Source organism: Rhagoletis pomonella, unplaced genomic scaffold (genome assembly GCF_013731165.1).
Source record: "Rhagoletis pomonella isolate Grant_MI unplaced genomic scaffold, Rhpom_1.0 Rhpom_scaffold_00001, whole genome shotgun sequence".
Taxonomy (NCBI): Eukaryota; Metazoa; Arthropoda; class Insecta; order Diptera; family Tephritidae; genus Rhagoletis; species Rhagoletis pomonella.
Genome location: NW_023458555.1, coordinates 24,472,041 through 24,499,134, shown reverse-complemented (window position 1 = coordinate 24,499,134; position 27,094 = coordinate 24,472,041). Strand labels below are relative to the sequence as shown.

General features: G+C 33.6%; 1 protein-coding gene across 2 annotated transcripts; it reads left to right on the top strand.

The window, feature by feature from the left end:
* Window positions 1–7,359: 7,359 nt before the first annotated feature.
* Window positions 7,360–18,628, top strand: LOC118741520 (esterase B1-like). Of its 2 annotated transcripts, XM_036473528.1 has the most exons (7): window positions 7,360–7,499; window positions 7,667–7,758; window positions 15,051–15,363; window positions 15,450–15,600; window positions 15,669–16,229; window positions 17,552–17,715; window positions 17,802–18,628. In XM_036473528.1, the coding sequence occupies exons 2-7, from the start codon at window positions 7,706–7,708 to the stop codon at window positions 18,273–18,275; spliced, it is 1,716 nt and encodes a 571-aa protein (XP_036329421.1). In that variant the 5' UTR covers window positions 7,360–7,499; window positions 7,667–7,705; the 3' UTR covers window positions 18,276–18,628. The 2 variants fall into 2 exon arrangements, with proteins under 2 accessions (XP_036329421.1, XP_036329415.1); XM_036473522.1 differs by having other exon boundaries at window positions 7,360–7,758.
* Window positions 18,629–27,094: the final 8,466 nt, after the last annotated feature.

Sequence of the window (27,094 nt, the reverse complement as noted above, 5' to 3'; positions counted from 1 at the left end):
TAACCGGTGCTATATCTGAGATGGTCCTATAAAAACTTATCTTTTTAGGGCTTCTGGGTAAGCAGTACCAATTACTCGATTCCTACTTTTTCGTTCACGTTCGCGCACCACGGGTAACGAGAGTAGCCCATGCGCTAGGTGTGGTAAACAATTCGTCCGACTCCTTTAAATGTCCCCTGAAGTCCGCAGCGTCTATACAACTCGAAGTGCGCCCTAGTAAAAGCAGCTGCCAGCTTGACAATATTTAAGCGATTTTAGCTTAAAAATTAATCGAAGATATGGTTGTGCGTTGGTATTTGGCGAACGGTCAAGTCAACAAAACGAAAGAAAGGACTCGCGTAAGACTCTGGTAATGTTTATAGGGTTTTGATTTAAGGGTACACATCTAGAATGCCCGAAGCATTAAACGGAATGTGTTCGTAACTGGACGATTTTAGTTCTAGGTCGTACAAAGTCCTGTTCCAAGTCCAATGCCAGACTAAGTACGAAAGGGCTCTTTCTTTCAACCGTAGGAAAACTCAGCCTCTATGATATGACGAAAAATTATATAAGGAAATAATGCCGATCGATAGTGTACAGGATTAATTTACCTACAAGTCTATTTTCAGATCAAATGACGAGAAACCAAATTGATTGTCGACGCACGCAATGTGAGGTCTTCTTTTATGCCTACTTTATGAAAACCTGAAGCTCAGTGTGGCTTTAGATCAGATATTCACCATACACCATATAATGGAAAAGAATCTCGAAAATAGGATCGACGCACCCAGTATATTTGTCGATTTCAAAGCCGCTCTAGACAGCAAGAAAAGAAGTTTCCTTTATGCCGTGTTTTCTAAATTAGGTACTCTTGAAAAACTAATGCGGTTGTGTAAAATGACTTTGAGCTGCGGCTGCCTTTCATAAGATTTCTTTGATCTGATATTGGAGAAGGTAAAAAGAGCTGCAGAACTCCGGTACAATTTTTTACAAGAGCGTATACTTGCTTTCATATATCGACGACATCGATTGAGAAGCAAAACTCGTACATATCTATTGGCATCTAATAAACAGTTGGCGCATACGCGTCCTAACACTCACGTCACTGCCTTGGTATTTTCATACGAATGCGCACGAATTCTCTAGCCTTGAACGTTGTCAGCACCGACACCCTGCGGTGGTGGCTGTATCCTCGTTTGCCCGGTTTCCGATGGATGGTAGAGAAGGATTTGGCTTCATTTGACATTTCAGTTCATCATTTGACATTTTCAGTTGACAGGGAAGATACATATCTGGTGTTTTTGTTGGACTCCACCAAAATTTGGCCAAACAAGAAAAAGAAAATATATCTTAACTTACGAAAAAATTTGTAACACAAAATTTGCCGAGAAATTTAAAAACCTTTAAGGACATAAAAGAAAAATCTTGCCTATTGAGCGATCATACATAATGACGATCGCGGGAGTAGGTTTTAAAAGCTTTCTACACATTTAGTATGAACACACTCAGTGTAAAATCTCTGTCTGATCGGCGCTGACGTACATACAAGCATATACACATATACATATAAAAAGTTGATTATTATTGACGGAGCTAAACATATCGCGGAAACATGCAAGTAACGTAAAGTCAAGAAATTAGCTGTACCTATTCAAGCGAAACGGGTTGTTAAAATGTACATACGCACATACATGTTACATTGCCAAAACATCTGTTTGTTTGGTGATATTTTTTATCTTCATATTAATTAATATTTCAGGCAGGCGTGTATCGACAGTGTATTATCTATCAATGCCGGTAGCAAGTTTCACATGCACTCACTTACATATATATATATATATATACGTACATATGCATGTATGATTTAAGTCAAGTGAATAAAGAAAAAATTGAAAAGCTAAACAAAGCTATCTGCGTCCACAATTATGTACTAAAAGAGTAATAAGTAACCGCTCTCCCGCTCACAAAACTGGAGTGCGCGCCAAGTGCTGCTACTTGAAGATTTTTTTTATTATACTTTGTCCACTTTCGAGATGTATCCAGTGTTGCCAGAAGTACGGATTCATCTTTAAAATGAAGACTGAAGACTTATTTTCAAAAAATGTTGTGAAAATCTTAAATTGAAGATATTAAAATGGAATCTAAAAATTCTTCAAGATGAAGACTTCTAGCACCACTTAAACATTTCCTGTGTGGTTTTAATGGCAAATGAAAATGTTTTCCATCAACCTTCTTAAACGGTATTCTTTTAACAAAATATTACTTAAAAAGAAACGAAATAGATTGTCGTAATATTGATACAAATAAAAATTAAGATATGTACATTAGGGCGGAGTTATTTACCTTCTAAAAAAGTGGTGTATGGCCTATTCGAACTCTACGTTCGATTCTAAGCAAAACTTGCTATACCAAAAACTGCGATTGATCCCCTCAATTTTTAAAAGAAGAATCAGTCTGTTATAATTTTTTCTGAACGAAATTAATTTTTCATTTACAAACCGTTGTGTTTTCTTCATACAATATCCACCTTTTTCTTTTGAAAATTGGGAGGGTCAAACATAATTTTTGGTATATAGTTTGTTCGCCATTTTGGCTTAGGGTCGTAGAATTTTAATTTGCTATACATTTTCTACGAAAATTTTGCTCCTAACAAATTACTCCGCCCTAATGAGCACATATTAAAAAATTTTGAGTTACAATTTACAAATTAAAAAAAGAACGATCGTAGGTATAAATGTAACATTCTTTTTGAGTATTTTTTCCTGGAAAAGGATGCGCCTAGCATAAAAATTGCTGAGCTCCAGCTAAACTTGTTATTCCAAGTTTTATGCAGATTACGTTGTAATTTTTTTAACTTTCAAATATTTGTATTTGTGGGTTTTCGTAGCTTGTGCACCGCCGCTGAAATACAGAGAAATACTTTGCGTTTAATCCAAAATTACTTGAAACCATGGTACAATAAAACAGGTAGACGGCCAATTTGACGTCAAACCTACAAAAGTCAAAGTATTCGGGAGAGTAAAAATAAAAATGAGCGTGTGTAAGGAAAAATAAAACAAGTAAAGGCGCTGGCCCAATGCAGGCTTGCTTTGCGTGCCTTTCTGGCTTTAGTTTGCTTTGATTTAGTTTGAAAACTTGTTTGGCCGAATGGCGGCTTGAAACGCTGTCAAAGTAACCAGCTGTCTGGTTGAAAAGTCAATGTCTGTTCCCTTAACATTAATTATTGTTTTAGAAAAATCTAGAAGATGTATCAAACCTTTTCAGATTTATTTTTAAATTAATCCGAAATAATGTTTGTATTTAAAAGAACTGGTAGTAATGACACATACATATGTATATCTACAGTTACTAAAAAAACTATAACTTAAAAAAACGATTTACTTGAAGAAAAGAGCTATAAGAAGTTTTTTCCTCTCGTGTAAAATTTGTAAAAGTGAGCTTTGCAATTTTTTACTATAATATAACGATATGTTAGATTTGATTTCGAATTGCTTTTTTTAAATTAAGTAAGCAAATTTTTGTTTGAATTTATGTATTTTGAACAGGAACATGCCTCTTTGTCAAAAGCCTACAAAACGCTTTCAAATAAAACATTTGTCTATTTAAAACTTTGAGGCGCTTAAAGCAAGTGAAGAAAAGCTGCCATTTGGCCAGCCTTTATACGTTTTTGTATGTTCCAAATCATTTTTGACACTTCTCGGAGCGACGCAAGCAAAGCAAGCCTGCATTGGGCCAGTACCTTAAGAAAGTCTAAGTTCGGGCGGAGCCGAACATTAAATACCCGGCGCAAGTATTAAATATATGTTTTTTCACCTTTCCTAAACCTTCCGCTGGATGGTAAGCCGAGGTGTATCAATTTTGAGTAAATTAGCGTCCTTCAATTTCGAAATATTGAAGTTTCAAGCATTTCTTAAATTTACCGTTATATGAGAAGCGGCCGTTATTTTAGTCCGATTTCAATAATTTTCACCGTTTTGCTTATATTTGGCAAGCACAATAACCACACCGAGTTTGGTACAAATGGGTAGAACGGTTACCGATATACGTATATGTTACCATAAGTGGGCGGTGCCACGCCCATTTTCCAAAATTTTACCATAAACGTATTTCTTGGTAAAGAATTGTTGCAAGCATCAATTTTGAATAAATTAGCTTCAATATTTACTGATTTATCGAAGATTTTGTATTTCTCTAAATTACCGTTATATGGGATGTGGGCGTGGTTATTGTCCGATTTTAAAAAGTTTCGGCGGTTTTTTGTGCTGTACCAAGGTCAACAACTGTGCCAAGTTTGGAAGAAATTGGTGTAGCGGTTACCAAGATATACACATGTAACCATAAGTGGGCGTGGCTACGCCCATTTTCCAAAAATTTATAATATTCTTATTTTTCGTCTAAAACTTATTATAAATATCAATTTTGAGTGAATAATCTCCAGTAGTTACTAAAATATCGCAGTTTTCGTATTTCTGAAAATTACCGTTATATGGGAAGTAGGCGTGGTTATTGAGCGATTTTAAAAATTTTCGGCCATTTGGTATGTTATGCGAAGGCCAACAACTGTGCCAAGTTTGGAAGAAATTGGTGCAGCGGTTACCAAGTTATACACATGTAACCATAAGTAGGCGTGGCTACGCCCATTTTCCAAAAATGTATAATATTCTTATTTTTCGTCTAAAAATTATTGTAAATATCAATTTTGAGTGAATTATCTTCAGTAGTTACTAAAATATCGCAGTTTTCGTATTTCTGGAAATTACCGTTATATGAGAAGTGGGCGTGGTTACAGTCCGATTTCGCCCATTTTCAATACCAACCTACCTTGGATTAAGGGAGACCTATGTACCAAATTTCGTTGAGATATTTCAATTTTTGCTCGAGTTATCGTGTACACGGACAGACGGACAGACGGACAGACAGACATGGCTTAATCGATTTCTTTTCTCATCCTGATCATTTATGTATACATTTGTCTATATCTACCTCGATTCGTTTTGGCTGTTACAAACAACCGTTATGTGAACAAAATTAATATACCCTTGTGCACAAGTGCGCTCGGGTATAAAAATACATTTCACTGGTTGACGTTTTTAAGTATATTTGAAGTTTATTCTTATTTATTTATTTTCTTTAGTTAAAATTTGATAAAACGTGTATGTTGTTTTCTGTTTTTGTTTTATGAGTTGCAGTGTTGTTGGAGGGACTTTTCGGCATAAGGGTCATAGGAACAGCACTTGGCTTCAAACGTGCCTTTCCTGTACCTCCCGGTGTATTTGTGGAATCTACTTCTTTAAAATGTTTAACGCACAGCATGGCATTTCTCTGCACCTCTGCCCACAGCTGCTATCGCAACGTTCCTTACGCGAAGGACATTGAGGCACGTTAAAAAATTAGTGGTATCTGCCTTATATTTAACACCACATAAAAAACAACGCTTCAGGTGTTGCATTTTTAACACATACACTAAGTATAAACCGCACAACACTACAAAAATTCAAATGCAAATTAAAATTTGTTATTAACGAACATTCAAAAAAAAAAACAACGATATGACATTCAAAGCGTAACGAAATATAGGAAATAAAATAAAATCCAGTTGAAGTTTAAAGGTTTGGTTCTCATGAGAGCAACGTCATTTTGGCTTCTACCTGTATTTATGTGCCTTGACTTGAAACACTTTTGAGGAAATTTTTTTCGAAGAATACGATGACGTTTTTGATTTAATCTAATTTTCACCTTTTTATTCAATGTGTTTTGTTCGCTTTTTTGATACGCCACACGATATTCAATACAAGACGAAATAAGCTTTCAACTACACAATCGCACGATTTTATTAGTATCTTCCATCCAAAACGAATATCCCGCATATATTTATGTTTATCATTCCTTAAGTCTGCTTCTTCTCCTTGCAACTTTTTGCAATTGTTATGAGCGCGTGACATTCATTACTTAACTAAATCATACAGACCTATTGAAATAGCCTCCTTCACTCTCAAAACTTTAGAGAGACTGTTAGACCTTGATATAAGGGAGAAACTTAACACTTTCACTCCCTTATATTACTCATAATTTGCTTATATCTAAGGGAAGTCAACGGATTCGGCCTTATAGTATCTGGTAAGTAGGATCGAAAGTGACTTAGAGACCAAGGAGATCGCTCTGTGGACCTTCTTGGACATCGACGGGGCTTTCGACAATGGTGCCTATAGATTTATATCAAGGCCATTTATCCAAAGAGGCTTAGATCCTACTGCTATTTAGTTACAAATTAATTAAAACATCATAATATACATAGGTATCAATTTGAATGTTTTTTATAAGATCCCTAATTCAAAAATATTTTTAATAGTGTTGCCACCTATTTTGAATCGCAAATAGAGGTAAAATATTAATATTCATGGGTGCCAAGAGAAGGTTCTTAAACAATGCTTTCCCTATATACAAAATTTTATCCCTTAGGATAATAGTGTAACGTTGCCACTTATTTTCGATTCCACACAATTTATGTAAAACATCGCAATATGGATATCAGTTGAAAGGTATTGTTGAGAACTTTGGTCAGAAAATATTTTTCATCAGGGTTACCACGCTTCTATGTAATACAAATTTTTATTTTGTTAATTTCAATCATCAATTTTTTTATGTATATACAGTACACATAACCTCAAAATATGTACCATTCATTCCAGCATGTTTCGGAATAGTGTTACCACCTAACTTTTAGAGTAAGAAATTTACGTAATAGATATCGAAATCCAATTTTTTTATTTTTTATTTCCAAAATATTTTTTTAAAGCTATCTAAATCTTGAAAACTATAAAAAGTATATGCACTCCGGACAAAGCTGAGTCAACTTTATGTATGCACTAAGTAAATGTTTTTGCAATATAAACGAAATTGAAGTTTTTTAATTAAAACCTTCAAAAGAGATATTTGTTTCACAATTTTTATTTATTTTTGCCATTTTTAAGATTTAATTTTTCTGGCAACACTTAATGTACTATGCATGCGTTTGTATGTGCAAGTAAATGTACTATATAAAGCAAGATTTTAAACGTCTTCGTCATTTATTTTTACCACTTGCTATCAACCACTGAATTGATATGAGTAATACTTAAGTATTATTTATTTATTTTCTCTTAGTTTCTTCCTGTGCATTATTTCTTGATATATATTTTTTTATCTATGTATGTACGCACTCATGTACATTTGTATATTTAGATATACATTTGTATGTATGTATATATGTTCGTACTTATGTAGATATGTATATAGATAAGTAAACTACTCGCAGCCTGCTTTGCGCTCTATTGAAGCTGCGATTGTTTACGCTTTTGATTCGCTACATTCAAAACTTTTTTTTCAGTAGAGTCATTTACATCGTGCCATCCGGTTGTCGTTGATTCGGTGATTCGGAGTTCCACCGCGAAATTAAAAAAAAAAGCGCCAGAAAATTAAATATTTCTTGCTCGTATCGTAATGTGATAGTATTTTGTAGACTACTTGTTAACTACTTCAAGGTTGATCGACTGAGCGACGAAGTGTTATTTGTTTGTAGATTTAAGAATTGCCGCCTGAGCTGGCTGAAGTTGAAATTCAAGTGCATGGTGCATGCGTGAATGACAAAAAGCTTAACTGTGTTAACTGAAAATTTTCTACTTTTTTGTGATACATTTCCATTACTTAGCCCCATAGGTAACAGACACACAGCACACGTGTTTTAGAAATGAATATGCAATCAAATCTTGGATTTATAGAAAAGCTGCGATGGCGCTTAAAGTAAGTGAAATTTAATGGTCATAGTCAAGTATTACAAAAAAAAAGATCAAATAAAAATTTAATTCCTTCGATAGAATAGTAGTCTACATATATATTATATGTATATGTTATTATTTTTTCATTTACATTTAAAAAGTTATAAATACGCGTTCCAAAGATCTCATTTAAAGCACGCCGCAGAAATGTACCAAACTTGACCGCGTGTTTTGTGTTTACTGTGTTTTTTTTTTGTCATTTTATGGAGCAAAAACCAGTCTTTTAGTAACTGCTATGCGCTGCTACCTGTATGTATTGTGACCCTAACACAAACACATACATACATACATACATTTGTATGCATTCCATGAAATTACTCAATTAGTTGACCAAATCAGCTGTGATGACTAATACCCAGAGCTAACTGGTTTGTGTGAAAACAAATTTACATATTCAGACAAAAGCGCTGCAAACAATGAAATTGCTTTGTTTATGGCATTATAATTTTTGCACATATTGCGAATTATTTATCTAATAGATTGTTAGCGGTTAGTACAAACTGTTAACCAACAGCAAGCAACAACAACACAAAGCGCTACAAATACCCGCGAAATTTTTAATTGAATTCAAGTGAAATCACTTTTTGTGTTTGTAAAAATTAAGTTTATAATAAATTGAAAAAAAAATTATTAAATAAAAGCAAATTTATGCGAGTATCACACAAAGGCAGTCAAAGGTTTTCGCAGCGAGCATAGTTATAACGTTTCTCTTATGAAAGTTATTTTTGGTATTTATGCGATAAAAATCAAATATCAGCCAACAACTATCGACAAAATTGCATTGTCACTAGCTGTTGTGAAATTTTACTTTCATTAACTCTCTGCTGCTTTAGTATTTAGGCAAAGGAGAGTTTGAGTAGTATTTGGGTTTTTACCTGTTCGCGCATGTGTTTGTGCGTCGTGTTCTTCTTCCCTTTGGCTACTACCTGACCTGAGCTAATTTCACAATCTTTGTAAAGATTAACTAAATTTTCACAGAAATCATTATTCTAAACTAGGGGTATTCTCGAAGTTTTTGCTAAAATTTTTTTGCTCTGCTTTGCATATATGTAGATACATATGTATGTAAATATGAGCTGTGGCTTCTTTGAAGACGATGTGCGATATGAAACCATGAATTTATTATGAAATAACAGACGGAACACCGTTCGGAAAAAAAATTAAAAAAAAAAAAAAAATGAATGCCTTTTTTTATTAAATACGCTTGATATATATAAACAAAAATGCAAAATCGATTACCAAAAAAAATTACTACAGTTTTTTAAAATTTTTTTTTTTGAGTATGCAATTTTGCTGCCCATTAAATTGTAGTAAAAAAATGCAACTTCGTAGTTAATAAAAAATCGCATTAATTTTTGATAATTTTTTGTTGAAAATGTTTTGCATTTTTTCCATATAAAGTATTTTCGAAAAAGCTATGGAAGAGACTGCGTGAAAAAAGTGCCAAAAATCGACAGTAGCTCCTAGCTACTTGAAACTTGTACTTTTGATTGGGCACAAATCTGCATACCAAAAAAAATTCTAAAAAATCTAATTGAAAAGTTGAACATTTTCTAGATTTTCGTAAGTTTTGCAAAAAGTTTAGGAATCATATTTTTATGTTTTTATTTTGTTGTAGAATGAACCATAATTTTATAAAAAATTGGCGGAAAAATTTAGAAATAAAAATGTGTTGCGTATATTGCGAAAAATTTGCTGTGCCAATACTTTTTGCCGGCAGTGTTTGTTTATTGAAAAAATATTTTTGGATATTCATAAATAAATTTGTCATTTATTGCAATTCAATTTATCTTCACATTGTTTGAATATTGTTATAACGACGCCCATATCAGAACAGTATTCACTCAAATTCAAAAAAAAAGTTTGAAGCCAAAATCATTCATTTGTTTTGTATATGAACAATTTCTGAAATCTTTATTAAATGAGCAATTTTTTATGTACTGTACAGTTATAGCTCAGTACATTTTTTTTCACCCGAGATAGTCAAAGTTGGGGAAGAAAATATCAAAAAGTTAAAAATCCAGAAATAGTCCTAATTTTATGATGGTTCCTTAATATATTTTAACTACATTGCATTTGAGTATGAAGAGGCAACTATCTGGAAGTATTTTACATAAAAAATTTACTAAGTATTGCCCGGTTTGTAGTTGCAGTTAAAGAAAACACATGAAAAGGCACGATTTTTTTGAAATTCGAAAAAATGTAAATATTTGAAAAACGGTGACACTTTTACCTGAAATTTTTTTTGTTTATCAGGGAGCTCACCCCCCTCCCCACCTACCTTCCCATAAGGTTTGGCACGTTACTTCTGGGACACCCTGTATATGTGATCATAAGTAGGCGGTGTTACGTCCATTTTCCAAAATTTTGTCATAAACGTATTTCCTGGTAAAGAATTGTTGCAAACTTTATTTTTGAATAAATCAGCTTTAATATTTACTGATTTATCGAATATTTCGTACTTCTCTAAATTACCCTTATATGGAATGGAGGTGTGGTTATTGTCCGATTTTAAAAATTTTCGGCCATTGGGTATGCTGTAGCAAGGCCAATAACTGTGCCAAGTTTGGGAGAAATCGGTGCAGCGGTTGCCAAGATATACACATGTAACCATAAGTTGGCGTGGCTACGCCCATTTTTCAAAAATTTATAATATTCTTAATTTCAGTCTTAAAGTTATTGTAAATGTCAATTTTGAGTGAATAATCTTCAGTAGTTACTAAAATATCGCAGTTTTCGTATTTCTGAAAATTACCGTTATATGGAAGGTAGGCGTGGTTATTGTCCGATTTTGCCCATTTTCAATACCGTCCGTCCTACGCCCGAAAGAAGTACACGCACCAAGTTTCGTTAAGATATCTTAATTTTTACTCGAGTTATCGTGTGCACAGACGGACGGACGGACGGACATACGGACGGACAGACAATCACCGTTTAATTGATTTCTCTTTTCATCCTGATCATTTATGTATACATTTGTATATATCTGTTACAAACAACCGTTATGTGAACAAAGTTATAATACCCTTGTGCACAAGTGCGCTCGGGTATAAAAACAAACAAAAAATTTGACTTGGAAAATATTTTGATTATTTAAATAAAATCAACACCGGGTCACTTGTTTCAGTCACTGTATGACAAGCTGCTTACAGTTTGCAATCGATAGACTCTACATAGCCGTAGTCCGATTGTTGAAAGACGCATACCTATGTGTAACGCCTCGGCGAGAGAGAAGAAGGTTCGCAGATTAAAGGTTTAAAGAGAGTTGCCACCTGTTTATAAAGCTAAGCCAAATTAAATTAAACGGATTGATCAAACATCGCAATACGAGTGTAAAATGGCAAAGGGTACGCGAGATCTCATCTGAAACAAAAATTGTTTGAAGAGGGTTGCCACTTGTTTGAAAATTAAATTCCATTACATAATTTGATTAGATGAAAGAAACATAACAATATTGGTGTTGTTCGAAGAAATTTAAGTAAGCTTACTTTCCAATATATTTTCAAGGAAGTTGCCACCTGTTTGAATAATTAAATTTTTTAATTAAATCATATATATAAAATAATATTGCTTAAAATTTTGACACCGATAGGCTCTTTGTTGTCGTGGCCCGACTGTGGAAGGAGTTTTATATCTAAGTAAGAACAAGAAAAGAGTTGTCACCTAATAAAAAAATTGAACTCAATTAAGTTAAGTGAATTACACTACTTTACTAAAAAATACACAAGATTTTTTTTTGTTGTAGCCTCGCATGTATTTTATAGCTAGCTAGCACTTCGCCGTCAACCTAAATCTGATTTTTATTATTAAATTGAGAAAGTGAAGAAAAAGCAAAAGTCATCCTAATTCATTCTCTTGCATAGTTTTGTTACCTCCAGCATTTTTAGTATTGAACTCGTTGCCCTTGTTATTTATTAAAATTATGAATGAAAACCTGATCTAAGCTTTCTGGAAACACCTACGTCAGCCAGAAAGCTCGACCAAATTACTTACCAAATAAATCTAAGCCAGTTGAGCTTTGCTATGACCAACTTTCTTCGAGCACCAACATAACAGACAAAACTACCGTAATGTTTTTTATATGTACAGTAGGGTGGTCCAAAAATGCATGCGGATTTTTCTAAAAAGAAAAAAGAATACCCATATTTTTTGCTAACAAAAAAAAAAATTATTTAAACAGCCTCAAAGCCCATACAATTTTCCATGCATTTTATATGGGGAAGCACGTTTTCTTAGAAATAATATAAAATTCTTTGAAATCAATAATTTTCAATCAGAGAACTCGGTTTCTCTTTAAGAGACTTGCAATAATAATACCAAAATGCAAGGGGGACTCATAAAATATCATTAGTATTAAAAAATGGTGAAATAAACCATTTGATCTTATTATTGAAAGTCTCCTACGAAGGAATTTTTTTTCTCCATAAAAAACATGGAAAACTTCATGAGGTGTGGCACATTTAAATATATATACTTTTTTTTTAACAAAAAAATACGGGTACTCTCTTTTCCCTTCACAAAACTCCTAGGGGATGAGAGCTTAACATTTTAAACTTTTTTCTTGACCACTCTCATGAACACACATATCCATTCTACTCGTATATAAAGCTATGGTCAGAGGTTTATGAAGCTCGAAAATTCAAAATGAAATTGTTTCAAACTTTATATTTATTTGTCTATTTTTTTATTAATTTTCATTTAAAATATAATTCTATCTATAACAGAAACCACATAAATAATAATTTCAAAGCTTGCACAAATTTCACAAAATTTTGGTCAAGTTTCAAAAAATTTACATTAAATTGTAAAGTTTTTAATCAAAGTTAGTTATATCAAAGAAAGTTAACGGGTATGCAATTTTGTAGCATATTCAATTTTAGTCTAATAAAGTGCAAGCTTCAACAAAAATAAAATACCCTGGATTTTTGAGATTTTTTTGTCGAGGGTGTTGCGCATTTTTTTTCTAAAAAAAAAAAACGATTTTCTTGATGCGTTATATGGCATAAATGAAATTTTTTTATGCTCATGGAAGGTACAAGGATTTCGGCATGCACTTTATCGGCACCGTGTCCATAATACATGAAATTAACTAAATTGAATTTAAAAAAAGCGTTGTAATTAGTAACACGGCATTTCCGGCTTAAAGTAGTGTTCAGTTATTACGGGTTTCATACAAGCTGCTGTCCGCTTTTGCATTATGTTTCGGTAAAGCCAAAGTAAGCAAAGCAGTTTGCACCTTTTTTCTTAAGCAGAGATTACTCGTCGAAATGAGATGAGAACGAAGCTTGCTGAATGCCTACGAGACCGGATGCAAGCTTGAAGAAAACATGTTCCTGTTCAACTAAAGTGGAATTAATGCATTGTATGTCCTGTTATTCAGTTTATGTTTATTGAAGTAAATATTATTTACTTACTGTTACTTATCTAAAGCATAATATAAAGTAAACGCATACATACATATCTCTTTTAAAAATAACTTACATTTTTATCACTTAACTCATTTAAAGTGCATTCAAGTTTACATACATATGTATAACATCGTATAAATAGAAATGTATGTATGTAGATAAAAGAGCATAACTACATACACTAAGTTAAGTGTTTTCGCTTTTTAACGGATAAGTATGCGGTTATCATCGGATTTGTTATTCTATTCGGCCTTGCTGTGTCTATTAAAAAAGTTTTGTGAGTCATGCGGTCACACGCATTGAACTTGAAATACAAGTATGTATGTATATACTAAATATCACAACTGTACAAACATTGTTGGAAGAAATTAAATGAGTCTTTATATGTATTGTCTCAAAAGTTCCGGGAATGAGTTTACCAATTTAGTCATATAAATGGATGTAGTTTTTATTAAGTTAGCAGCCAATTTTATGTATGAAAATGCTTAAATATGTACAGCGTGGCGATGAATAAAAAAATTAAAAATTTAATGGTCCTTTAAAGATTTTGCGAAAGTATTTCTTGTTATTTTTGAAAATATTTAACTTTAATTTTATTAATTTTAATCCTTATTTGCATTTGTCAGCAATGTAAACTTTTGGATAAAAGTACATGCGGAACGCAAGTATTTTTCAGGATTATTTTTTCTTAGACTCTGTATAAAAAAAAGACAAAAACAAGTAATTTTTAGCCAAAAAAAAAAACAAAATGGACTTCAATTCTCATATAAAATTTTAACAGAACCGTTAATTTCTTCATGATCCAATGATCGAATCTAAACCAAATTAGTATGGAACCACTTCAGCGGTGCCACCTTTCCTTTAGAAAAGAACATTATAAAAACCAGACCCTGCAGAATGATAGCGAGCGAAAAAGTGCTTAAGTGAATTTCTTTAGAACGAAAAAAAACTTAAAAATTTTTGTATTCACGAATAGGCAATCTTTTAAGCTGATAAGGTTAGAAGGACGAAATTCGAGAATGTTATCGAGTTTACTAAGGACGTATTCCTTAACATAAAATTTTTTCGAAAAAAAATATTGCGAAATTTCAAGGAAAAAATTTAAAAGGACATTTTCAATACTTATTTATCCTTCTGCACCAAAAACTTGAATCTGTTGAAATTCTACAGGATTTCCTGCTTAACTTGATACCTATACTTCTTCTCTAAGCACATTTCACTGAATTTTTTAAATATTTTAGAATTACTGACGTCAGAGTGAAAAACTAAAAACGCAATTTGAATATATTTGGCCCATGGTTTCGTGAATATATTGATATTTGTGTTTTAAATGTACTATCGTGCGGTGTTATATATAAAATGAGCTAGAAATTTATAAAAAAGTATTAATTATTGAATAAAAAAAAGAAATACAGCCAATACTGGTCAAGAAAAGGAGTTTCTATTATTGCCATCAGTGCAAATTGCAAACCCCGAAAATCCCGAGATTAGTTGGCAAGAATCTCGGGATTTTAGAGAACGTAGAAACGCTGGATCGCGGAATCCCAGGATTAACATTGCTAGTTCGAATGAACTCGGGCTGCTGGGAATAAAGATCTTGCAGAGTGCTTTCGCAAAGTTATAAGCAATTCAGCTCGGTTTTTAAGAAGTTAGGTCAATGCTGTTATCTCTATGTATATCTCTATCTATAATACAGCTTTTGAGAGCAACAAATGTTGCAAATTTCTGTCAAAGAGAAACATTTTTCCCTATTGTTTAGCTGCGTAATCCTTTCGTAAATTTTTGAGAATTATTAATTTTATTATTCTTTATTTCAAACTAACTCAAACTTGTGTCGCTCAATTTGCAGAATCTATGAACACGGTTATCAACAGAATCGACACATCACCAGCGAAACAGCGCTTATAGAGACTGAATATGGAAAAGTAGAGGGCGTCAAACGATTAACGATATATGATGTACCCTACTACAGTTTCGAGGGCATACCTTATGCGCAACCACCTGTAGGCGAGCTACGTTTTAGAGCGCCTCAACGACCCACACCCTGGGAGGGAGTAAGAGATTGCAAAAATACCAAAGAAATGGCGGTACAAACTCATGCGATTACTGGAACTTTGGAAGGATCCGAAGACTGCCTCTACCTCAATGTATATACGAATAATGTAAGTAGGCACAAAAGGAATGATGAAACCTTAAAAAAATGCCATTTTTTAATTATCAAAAAATTTCATTTAATTAACTTACGCAGATACAACCTGATAAGCCACGACCTGTTATGATTTGGATACATGGCGGTGGTTTTAGCATAGGTGAGGCTACTCGGGATTGGTATGGACCTGATTATCTAATGGAAAAGGATGTTGTGCTTGTAACAATACAATACCGGCTTGGAGTGCTGGGTAAGTAAAGGAACTCTATCCAAATGTTCTTCTTTATCACATTTTCCTTTTCTTCTCCCACCTTCCAGGCTTCCTTTCGCTGAATACTCCCGAATTGAATGTACCTGGCAACGCTGGCCTCAAAGATCAGGTGCTGGCTATTAAGTGGGTGAAAAATAATTGCTCAAGTTTTGGCGGAAATCCGGACTGTATTACTGTGTTTGGTGAAAGTGCTGGTGCCGCTTCTGCCCATTGTATGATGCTCACCGAACAGACGCAGGGTATCTTCCAACGTGTCATTTTAATGTCGGGCAATGCTTTACCATTGTGGGAGACGAAAAATCAGACTGCTCGTGCTTTTACACTCGCCAAATTGGCTGGATATAAGGGTGAAGATAATGAGAAGGAAGTTTTGCAATTTTTGAGAAAATGTAAAGCGAAAGATCTAATAGCGCTGGAGAATCGGATACTTACAGCTGGCGATCGTGCACGTAATATTAATGCGCCATTTCTGTATTGTGTAGAGCCATATCTGACGCCCGAATGTGTGATACCAAAACCTATTAGAGAAATGATGAAAACGGCGTGGGGTAATGCGATACCGCTGCTGGTCGGTCATACGTCCGATGAGGGGCTGATAGCAATGCAAGGTTAGTGGGGAGAGGATTAAAATGAGACTAGATTACGTTGGATTGGAATAGATTAGATTATATACGATTGAATTGAAATTAATTTCGATTAGGCTACAATCAATTCGATTCGATTTGGTCACAATCAATTGGATTGGATTCGATTCAACTAGATTAACTTCAATTAAATTCGATTAGAATAGATTACACTAGATGAGATAGGGTTCGACTGGATTACATCGGAGTAGATTAAATTAAATTTATGAGGTTATAATCAATTCTATTCGATTAGATTAGATGAAATTTGATAAGATAAAACTAAAATCAATTAGATTGGATGTTATTACATTCGACTAGATTAAATTAAATTATATTTGATTCGATTAGATTAGATTTAAGAATGGATTCAAATAAATTTACTTAAATTAGACCAATTAGGACCAATTCGATTCGATAAGATTAGCTTAGAATCAATTCGAATAGATTATATTAGAGTACTAGTAAATAGCTGGCGTGCTTCGCTGCGCCTTAAAGGTATTTTTGTGTTGTTATTCCTACTCAAAACTAGTATGGCTTCATTCCTTAAAATTAAGATAGTTTTGCAAAGCTTTGTGAAGTGAGATTTTCAAACAAAATTTAGATTTATGAAACATACTTTATTTTTTATGAACAAGAGTATTATTTAATGTTTTCGAAGGTATTTTACCCTGGAAGTTTAATTTTTACTCTTATAACTCGATTCTACATATTGTGCACTTTCTTCAGAGTTGTAGATATTAATTCAGTATTTACTTTATTTAAAAAAAATTCAAATAGGCATGAAGCCCTTCTAAAAACTTGGCCATACATTTTCCCAAACCTTTTTAGGTTGATAACCACATCGCTATATTTAATTGATCTTATCAGTTAAATCAAATTGAAATTTTTAAACAGGTGGCAACCTTGCACAAAAATATTTTCGACTGTAAGTCTTCTTAAACCTCTTTGTTTTATCAGCCATATTGCAATACTTACTTTATCTTATAAATTTACTTAAACTGCAATTTCCAAACAGGTGGCAACTCTCTAATTTGTTCGTTGTTGTTGTTGTTGCATCGGTGGAAACTGCATTCGATTCTATGCATTAGTTTTCTAGACAGACAAAAAATCTAAAAATTGTTGATTTGGCTTTTGTTGTCGATTTCTAAAAGTTGTTGATTTCGCATCTGTTGCTCTAATAAATATTAACCAATATTATTTAAGGTAGTAAGGCTACAACCAATGATATTTTTTTTTTAGTTCAGCCTATTTAGTTCTACTCTTCTATTTTCTGGTTATGGATAACAAACATTTTTTAATTGCAGGTGCGAAACAATTAGCCACCTTAGCCCAAAGACAAAAGACTTACTCGTTGGAACCATTTGTGCCCTTTGAAGTTGCCGTAAGTGAGGAAAGGGAAAAATTTGAGCAGAAATTGAAGGCAACGCATGTCAGTGGTAAAATACCAACGATTGAAGAATACAAAAAGGTGAGTGAATTCCAAACGAATTAAAAGCACAAGCGATTACTAACTTAAAAATCATTGAATAACTTAGCGTTTTTTTTTTTTTGCAGATCATAGAATACAGTTACCTTCATTTGCCTCTCTACCGACTTATACGCTCACGCTTCACATACGCTGCCGGAGCACCGCTTTATCTCTATCGTTTTGACTTCGATTCCGAAGAGTTGCCACATCCGTTTCGTATTTTTCGCATGGGGCGTGGCGTAAAGGGTGTGTCGCATGCAGATGAACTTTCTTACCTATTTTCAAATCTTTACTCACATCGAGTGCCCAAAGAGAGTCGCGAATATCGCACAATAGAGCGTATGCTCGGATTTTGGACACAATTCGCGCTTAGTGGGAATCCCAACGACGAGCAAATACCCGGCATGACAACACTGACGTGGGAACCGCTCAAGAAAAGTGAACCGAAAATTCTCTGTTTAAATATAAATGATGACTTAAAGCTAATCGAATGGCCAGAATTAGCAAAGGCTAAGGTATGGGCGAGCGCTTACGATCATCATAAGGAGTTGCTATATTGAGAAGGTGAGAGTGAGAAAAGAGCGCACAATAGCTTGAAAAATGAAATTAGGCTCGTAAATCCGAAATAGTCAATTATGTATAACATATGTATTAGAAAAAACGTGAATTGTTTATTATAAATATTTATTGTTATTTAAATGAATATTTATTTTTCAAAATTGAATCAAACGAATGTACATATATCGTATTTGTATATAAAAATGTAGTTTTCGAATTTTAATATTTAGTAAACGATAATTATAGAAATTAAAGTGAATGAAAGGCTTTAAACATTTGTAAACTATGTACAATATTGCATATATTAAATAGTGATTAAAATACAAAAATAAAAACTTTAAATATACCTCACTGTACAATGCACTATAAAACAAACTCATTCGTGTTTGATTGGATTTTATTTATACACTGCCGGAACAAAGTATTGGCACAGCAAATTTTTTCACAATATATGCAACAATTTTTATTCTAATATTTTTATGGCAATTTTGTATAAAAATATGGCTCATTCTACAACAAAAAACATAAAAATATAATTCCTAAACTTTGTGCAAAACTCGCGAAAATTCAGTAAATTTTTAATCAGATTTTTTAGAATTTTTTTGAGTATGCAGTTTTGCAGCCCATTAAATTCTGTAAAAAAAGGAAATTTGGGATTTTTGATTTGATTTTTGAGATTTTTTTGTTGAAGGTGTTTTGCATTTTTTCCATATAAAGTATTTTCGAAAAAAAAAAAATTTTTTGGAAGAGACTGCGTGAAAAAATACCAATAATCAACGGTAGTTTTAGCTACTTACAATTAGCTCTTTATTACAATAAAAATAATTGGGCTACAAATCTGCATACTGCAAGTCCCGAATCACAGACAGCATTCTGCCTCCGTGTTCAGACCACATTTAAAAAAAAAAACTAGAATTTCGGCCCTAAAAAAAAACAAAATTGTGACGAAATCTAATGTTTCTATGGCATTGATGATGGATGTTGTCTCCTGTCTTGTATCAATGTTTTTTGTGAGTGAGGGGTACTCAAAGTCCTAGCTATGCCACTGTAGGATAGTACATTTCGAGGGCTTTGATTCAATACGATCTATCTGAAATTTTTACAAAAACTAGTTCCTGATTTAACTCTCATAACTGGTGTTAATTTTTATTTACCAATCCAACAGCTACTTCTATTAACAAGCGATATACATATATTAGTTAAAGCTCAGGTAAACTTTTATATCCGAACTCAGTTTTTGTGAAAATAGCAATTTAAGAAGAGAGCATTTCATTAAATTTTCCATGCTGTGTAATCCCCGCAAACATATTCTGAGCGCTCAGAATATATGAGTCGGAAGGGAGTCCTAGGTAGGTAAGAAATATGAGTTTCAAAAACAAACATTTTTTTACTCTTATATGAATCTTTTAGGAGTCATATATGATCCAAGTTATGAGCCAGCACTTTGTGCCAGTATAAAAACAATAACGACTAGAAATTTATATCTAAACTTGTTTATACAGATATCAAGGTACATTGAACAGGTAGTATCAGTAGAGCAGCTGATTTGATTTATTTTCAAATTATTTGGTCTCGAAAATGTCAAATATTTTTAATTTTTTCTCACAAAAATTCTGAATTGTTAAAATCCATTTGCTTGTGAAACCTTTTTCCATACAAAACAAGCGATTGAATAGCAGCTTTTGGAACGTTCGCCCAACTCGGCAACACGACCGCTGATTACTGGGCCTTGCAAACGATGGATCAATGCTTCGAGAAGCAAACAAATTTACTAGGAAAGAAAGTTGCATCAATTTTTATTTTTTCCAATTTCAATTTTTTATTTTTTATAATTTTTTGTATTTCACATGGCACGCTTTGATTTAGAAGAAAAAATTCAGAACAGTTGTTGACACTTTCGATACCAGAAGCAACAACAAAATACACGCAAATGTTGTTTTTGCTCTACTGATACTACCTGTTTAATGTGCCTTGACAGATATGAAAAATAATTAGGAAGGAAAAATAAACAAAATTTAGCGGCAGCAAATGCTATTACATGAATGCTGCAATATTTGTACATATATATGTATGCGCAGAGGTTTGTATATAAATATGCAACAGTATTTGAAATGGATTCCTTACTAACATGGCTCTAAAGTAAGTTCATTAAGAGAGTTGAAGAATAACGCCAATAAGAGTCACAGAACAGCATACAATGAGGCTCCGAAAGTAGGCATTTATGAGTCCAATAAGAGTCATTTAAGAGCTTCAAAAAGAGTCCAAAATGAGCCGTATATGAGGCCAATAAGAGTCCAATATGACTCATATTGAGGCTCATTTGATGTATGAATTTAAGCTCATATAGGTCGACCTTCGCAGGAAGGGAAACACCCTCATTTCGGACTCTTAAATGAGCTCATTATGAGCACAAAGGCTCCGATATGGGACTCCTTAAAGACTCATTTATGACTCCAAATGTTTGCTGGGAATATACAAAAAAAAAAAAACATACATACAAACATATATATGTATGTATGTATTTATTTACACTAGGAATCAATCTAATATAATTAAAGTTAGATCTCAACTAATTGCTGCTAACATGTAAACATTTCGCCATTAATTATTAATTTTTGTGAAAGTCATCTAATTATTTCTGAATAGGCAACTCGTCCCAGCTTCACTATTTTTATGTTTTTTTTATTTTTTTTCAATAATAAGCGATGTTAACTGATTACTTGTCATTTTATATCTATCAAGCTACTGCGGTTGTTACATCCCAGCAAACATTTGGAGTCATAAATGAGTCTTTAAGGAGTCCTATTTCGGAGCAAATACGCTCATAATGAGCTCATTTAAGAGTCCGATATGAGTGTGTTTCCCTTCCTACGAATGTCGACTTATATGAGCTTAAATTCATACATCAAATGAGCCTCAATATGAGTCATATTGGACTCGTATTGGCCTCATATACGGCTCATTTTGGACTCTTTTAAAACAAGTTTTGGCCTCATATATGACTCTTTTTGAGACCCTTATCGGCCTCATAAATTGCTACATTCGGACTCCTATTTTAGGTTGCTCTTTGAGTCCTATTCAACTCACTATATTTGCAAAGGCATTCCGCAAAAAGTCCTTGCAAATAACATACATACATATTTACATGCATATACACATTCCAACATGCATTCAATAGCAGCAGCTGAAGCTAAATTTTGTTCATTTTTTGTTTTCTAATTATTTTCAATTTCTGTATAAACAAGTTTAGATATAAATTTCAAATCTTTATTGTTTTTATATTGGCACAAGGTGCTGGCTCATAACTTGGCTCATATATGAATCCTAAAAGATTCATATAAGAGTAAAAAATTTTTTGTTTTTGAAACTCATATTTCTTACCTACCTAGGACACCTTTCGGACTCATATATTCTGAACGCTCAGAATATGTTTGCGGGGATGTACATACTACATGCATTGTATGTGGTATGTATGTACATATGTATGCAAGCATGTATGTAATCAAATGTTAAGTATACGTATTGGGGGCTGTTATGTAAAGACTACTTAGTATATTAAATGATGAAGCTAACGTGATTGAATTAAATGTGTGGTTGATACAGAAACTACGCCCATTTTAAAAGTTAGTTGTTCCATCTCTCGTTACATGTTTGTATTGTGCATGAAGGTTAATGAATATTCATTATGAATCTCGCTTTACAGGGCAATTCTTTAATTGTCAACTCTGGCAACTATCTTGAAGTCGCTTTCGAAAGATCTGCCAACAAGAAAGTGTTTTCGTTATTCTGTCTATATGTATTTAAGAAATGTTTTCAAAAACTTAAATTAAATTAAAAAATGTGTATATACATAGGTATATTTTTCTTTTTTAAAAAAATATATTAAAAATAAAAGATGATATTAAAAAATTTTATTTTCAAGGCAATGAAATCTTAATACCAAAGGCAAATTAAATCAGAAAAGAAAAACAAAATAAAAAATAAGTTGCTAAAATTAAATTAAATAAAAAATTTCTTGTAAAAAATTATACAAAAGTTAAATTTGAAAAAGAAAAAATTAAATAAGTGCCTTAAAATATATGAAATTAAAACAAATATATATTTCTTTAAAACAACGAAATACACAAAATCAAACATTTTTTTTTTTTAATAAAGAAAAAAATGCTATTGGGTTTGGAGCTTTTTGGCCGGTTATATTAAATAAAACAAGTGTTTACTTCTTCTCCTACGCGTTTCGATGCATATTCGCGTCTTCTTCAGGGAGTCTACATATTTATAAATACAAAAAACATAATGATAACGGATAATTATTAAAAGGAGCAAATGAGACAATACAAAATAATTTTACACTAATTACACTTTATTATTTAGCAATAAAATTATCACAACATAAATTAAACATATTTAAAAACATTAAGACACGTTAAACAACACTGCACATCCTTCATCGTCAAACCTCAGACATTGTGTGTAATTGCAGTCGCGTATGCACAGTTTATATTATCTACGTCTTCTTTGAAGTTCATTGCTTCAGTTATTTTGTGTTGTATGCGCAACCCTACTAATGTCATCCTTCTTCTCGCTCTGTTCTCCACGTCCAAAACCTTTGCATTGTCAAAATCAGCTGTATGTTTGTTTTCCGTCAGGTGTTGCGCTAATGCTGTGGTACTCTTGTTGTTTTTGGCGTCTAGCTTATGTTTGTTGATTCTCGTTCCAAGCGATCTCTTCGTTGTGCCAATGTAAACCTTGCTGCAGTTTTCTCCTTCTTTTCCTTGACATTTTATTTCTCAAACTACATTGTGTAGTTGTTCCTTACCAATTTTGTCTTTCGTTTTGGTATAAATGGCTTGAATAGTGTGATGCGATAAATCTAAAACCAAACGTGTGAAAACACAGAAAATATTAGGATACCTATTGCTATCTGAAAATTAGCTATTAGAAATAATATTATTCAAGAGGAAAATAGGCTATGGTTAGACGAGGACACTTGTAAAACAACTAGGCTACTAGAGCCTGATCGGTAGGCGAGTTTCGAGACTAGAAATATACTACCATGAATATTGAAGAAGTTGCGGAGTTGAGGAAGGAAAAGAAACAGTTGAGCGCTTCTTCTGTAGCTGCCCAGCTTTATCTAACAGCAGAGCGGGCTTTTGAGGTAGGCGCTTTTTAGCTCTACCACGAAACTATGGTATAGGAAAAAAAAACATTCTTACAATTGATCTGCAAGGTCTAAGTGAGTTGGCCATTAGACTGACTGCCGCATCAACCTTACCTAACCTATGTACCCATTCATCCTCAGGGTTGGAGAACAACTGGAAGAAATTATCTTGCCGAGGCTTAACTTCACCGGAGATCTGCTCCTTCTGACCAATACAGGTTGCACCTGTCCCTCGTGCAAGTAGAAGAGTACATTATGGGCCTGCGTGAAGTTCTAACTACGCGTGTGACCAAAATACCAAGGAACCTGGCAAATTTCCTTAACGTTACGTGGATCAAATAGGTCGCCCTTGGGAGCTATCATTAAGTGACCGCTCCATTCTCTTAATATTAATCAAACCTAAATTATTTAAAGGATGGTAGATTGTGTAAGCAGCGTTTAATTCAAAGCCATTACCCGGTAAGTTCAAAAAACTGAATCCCCTATGTATATATGTAGGTACCCGCGTGCTCAATTTATTTCTTTTAAAAGCAGCATATCAAAGTTTATTACTAAATTGTGCGTTAATTTTTAATACTTTTTATAGCCTAGTTTTTCTAAGTGTACAAAATATATACTACCCTTATTAAACTGCCGGTAAGTGACGACTAGTCGTATCGATTGATAGAATAGCGTGTTTAACACACACACAGCTAAGCGCACAACTTGTCAAAAAAGAAAAGTTTTGTAGCTAACTGTGATTGTAAACATATGTTGCCAGCAGTGTACACTGGAAGAAAATTTGTTTTATTTTTTGCTTACCATAAAAAGTCAAAAAACATTTTAATTGTTGTTCCAAATCCGACGACTCAAGACACGCGTTGCGTAAGTAAAAATTAATAAATAATTTAAAAAAAAATTATAAATAAATTAATAAACATATTGTTAAAATGTAGTAAACAAGTAAAGCATTTAAGATCAGTCGCACATTGTGCGTATATGTAGCAAAAGTAAATATTCACACTTATCATAGAGTATAATTAGAAAGAAAAGCTTTCTTATGTACAGCCACCTGTGATGAAGTATGAAAAGAATTTCTTGAAATGGGCTGATTGATTGATGGCCAACTGCTAAGGGGCGACGAGACTACAGGGAATCTAGCCGGCACGGCGCTAGCGCTCTCTGCTACACTTAGCAAAAGGAGGGCCACATATGTAATTTTAACTTGCGATATTTTATATTCATTAGGGTGGTCCAAAAAGAGTAAAGTCGGAATTGTAATGCTCTCAACCCCTAGGATTGTTCTATATCGAAAAAAGTATAGCACTATTTTTTTCATTTTGAAAATAAATATTTTTAGGTCGCTCAAAGCGCTCAAAGTTTTCCATGTATTTTATATAGGAATAAAACAACTTCGTAAAAATGGTATATAATTCTTGAAAGTCAATATTTTTCGATCGGTAATCGCAGGTCCTCTTCAGGAGACTTTCAACAGTAATACCCAAAATAAGGAAAACATGAATATATATATATATATATATATTTTGGTATAGAATAATCCTAGGGGTGGTGCATAAAAATTCAGATCTTACTTTTTCACATGCAATTTTGGACCACTCTAATACTCATACATATGTACATATGTATATGCATAGATACGTGTACATATGGTGGTAGGCTTACTAGGATGACTCGCGAAAAAAGTTAGGTAATGCTCCCCTCACAAAATATAAAAATTAGTTTTTTATACGTGTATGAATTTTATTTTTGTTCAATTCTAAATTTATGAGCTGAACTATAATGAAAGGGTTTTGAGGATTTTGCGGAGTTTAAAGTTGAGTTCAATGATTAAAGTTTTTGTATCTTCTGATTGTCTCAATTTGTAGGTGGGTTCTTAAAATACCAAAATCATGGAGCTCCGTTCCTTTTTTCTACCTACAAAATAAAGAAATCCACGAAGTTTTAAAATTTTAAACGACCCCTCTACCAGGTCTTGAAAAAAATTATTATTTTTTGTATGTCAAAATTCAACAAAATATTTACTTTGACCAACAAGGTTATGCTTTCATAGAAACAAGTTTCTAAAAGTACTTCATGCAAATTTTAATAAGAGTGACGAATACATTTGAATAGATTTCATTATTTTTGATTTTGGAAATGTAATTATAGCTGAAATTGCGATTTTTACCGAAGAAACAAAACTGAGTATGTGCGCTAGCTTCCAGAGTACATCCCGGAAAGTGTACATTCAACAATACCTCTAGAATTTCCTAGCGAAATGACGATCAGTTGCTGTTCGTCTACTGAATGTAAACCAGAGACGCCACATTTTTTGACAGCACTTTTTGAAGTGATTTTCCTTCGACGGCTTAGGTTCCATCAGTAAGAGAAATGTCCTTAAATTATCTTTCTTCCTTAAATTTAAGCACAAACTAAGTCTACTAAATAGAGAAAAGATGTGCGGCCAGATATTCGTTGATTGGCTCTACACTTTTATTTGTTTTATCGCTGAACTTTGGGTGTAGATCTCACCCAGCGAGTTGTCTCAGACCAGACTCTTCAAACACCTCGACAATATACTCGTCCGTGCCCTCCGTTTCGAAAGCGAAAGTAGGTTCTCGTAAACCATCGAAACTCATCTTCATCAGTCTCGCTTTGCGCATTGCTTTCCTTGTCTGTTGCTGGGTCTTATTCAGCCAAGGGAAGTAAATCATCTCAGTCCATGCACTTGAAACGTCTCGACGATAACCTCGTTCACGTCCTCCAGTTCTGACAGCAGAAACAGGTTCTCGAAGTCTTCGTCAGTCTTGGATATCGATTGAACTTCGATATTTGAGGTAGGACAGCTTGATTTGTTTTCTGCTGCCATAGAAATAGGGTCATCTTTGGATGACTCTTTAGATCACTCGTGGTGTCTCCTTGATCTTATCTGTGCTCATTTGTTTTGGAGTTCGAGAGTAGGTATTTGAGTTGAAGCTGTACCTAACAATTTCGTTGCTTCCAGCAAGGATTGGGGGAGGCTACGCGTTCATCACCAATATGGCATAACGTTGGAGCTCACTTGCCTCGCTGCCCTCATTATTTTTCAGTTAAATAATGATGCGGTTTCGTTGAAGGTCTGGATTGGTTCCAAAATCGTTTGCAGTCTTATGGGGCTCAAGGCTTAGCTCGTGAGTTGCAGGGGGGCTGTTATCCCTATGCATTGCCAATAAGCCAGCGTCGGCCACGTTTTAATACCGATCTAATTTACGGGAATTATGCTGATGATATCCCTTAACCACACACACCGTTAGACTTTACATTAGACTAGAGAAATCTGCAAGAGCTCTTTTTACTTGTAGATCCAAAGCAGTGAAGAGTTGGAGTTGTTCCACAAAAATGCTTTGATGGATTCATAAGGAAATAATAGGGCCTAGGATATATGAGTCCAGAATGCCATACTGGGAATATCAATTTATTTCAGGAACGTCCTAGAAATGAATAAAAATGTCTCCGAGGAGGTTTTAAATTAGAATACATTTTATTATTCGCTGAATGATAAGAGAACCGAATGTTTTCCAATGCCACATGAGGCAGCCTAATGTTCGTTTGAGTTGTGGTAATAATCGATGCGCGCTAAAGCAGCAAACGCAACGACAACGACAAGCCGACGCGTCAGCGTCAGCGCCAACAGCGCTAAGCGGC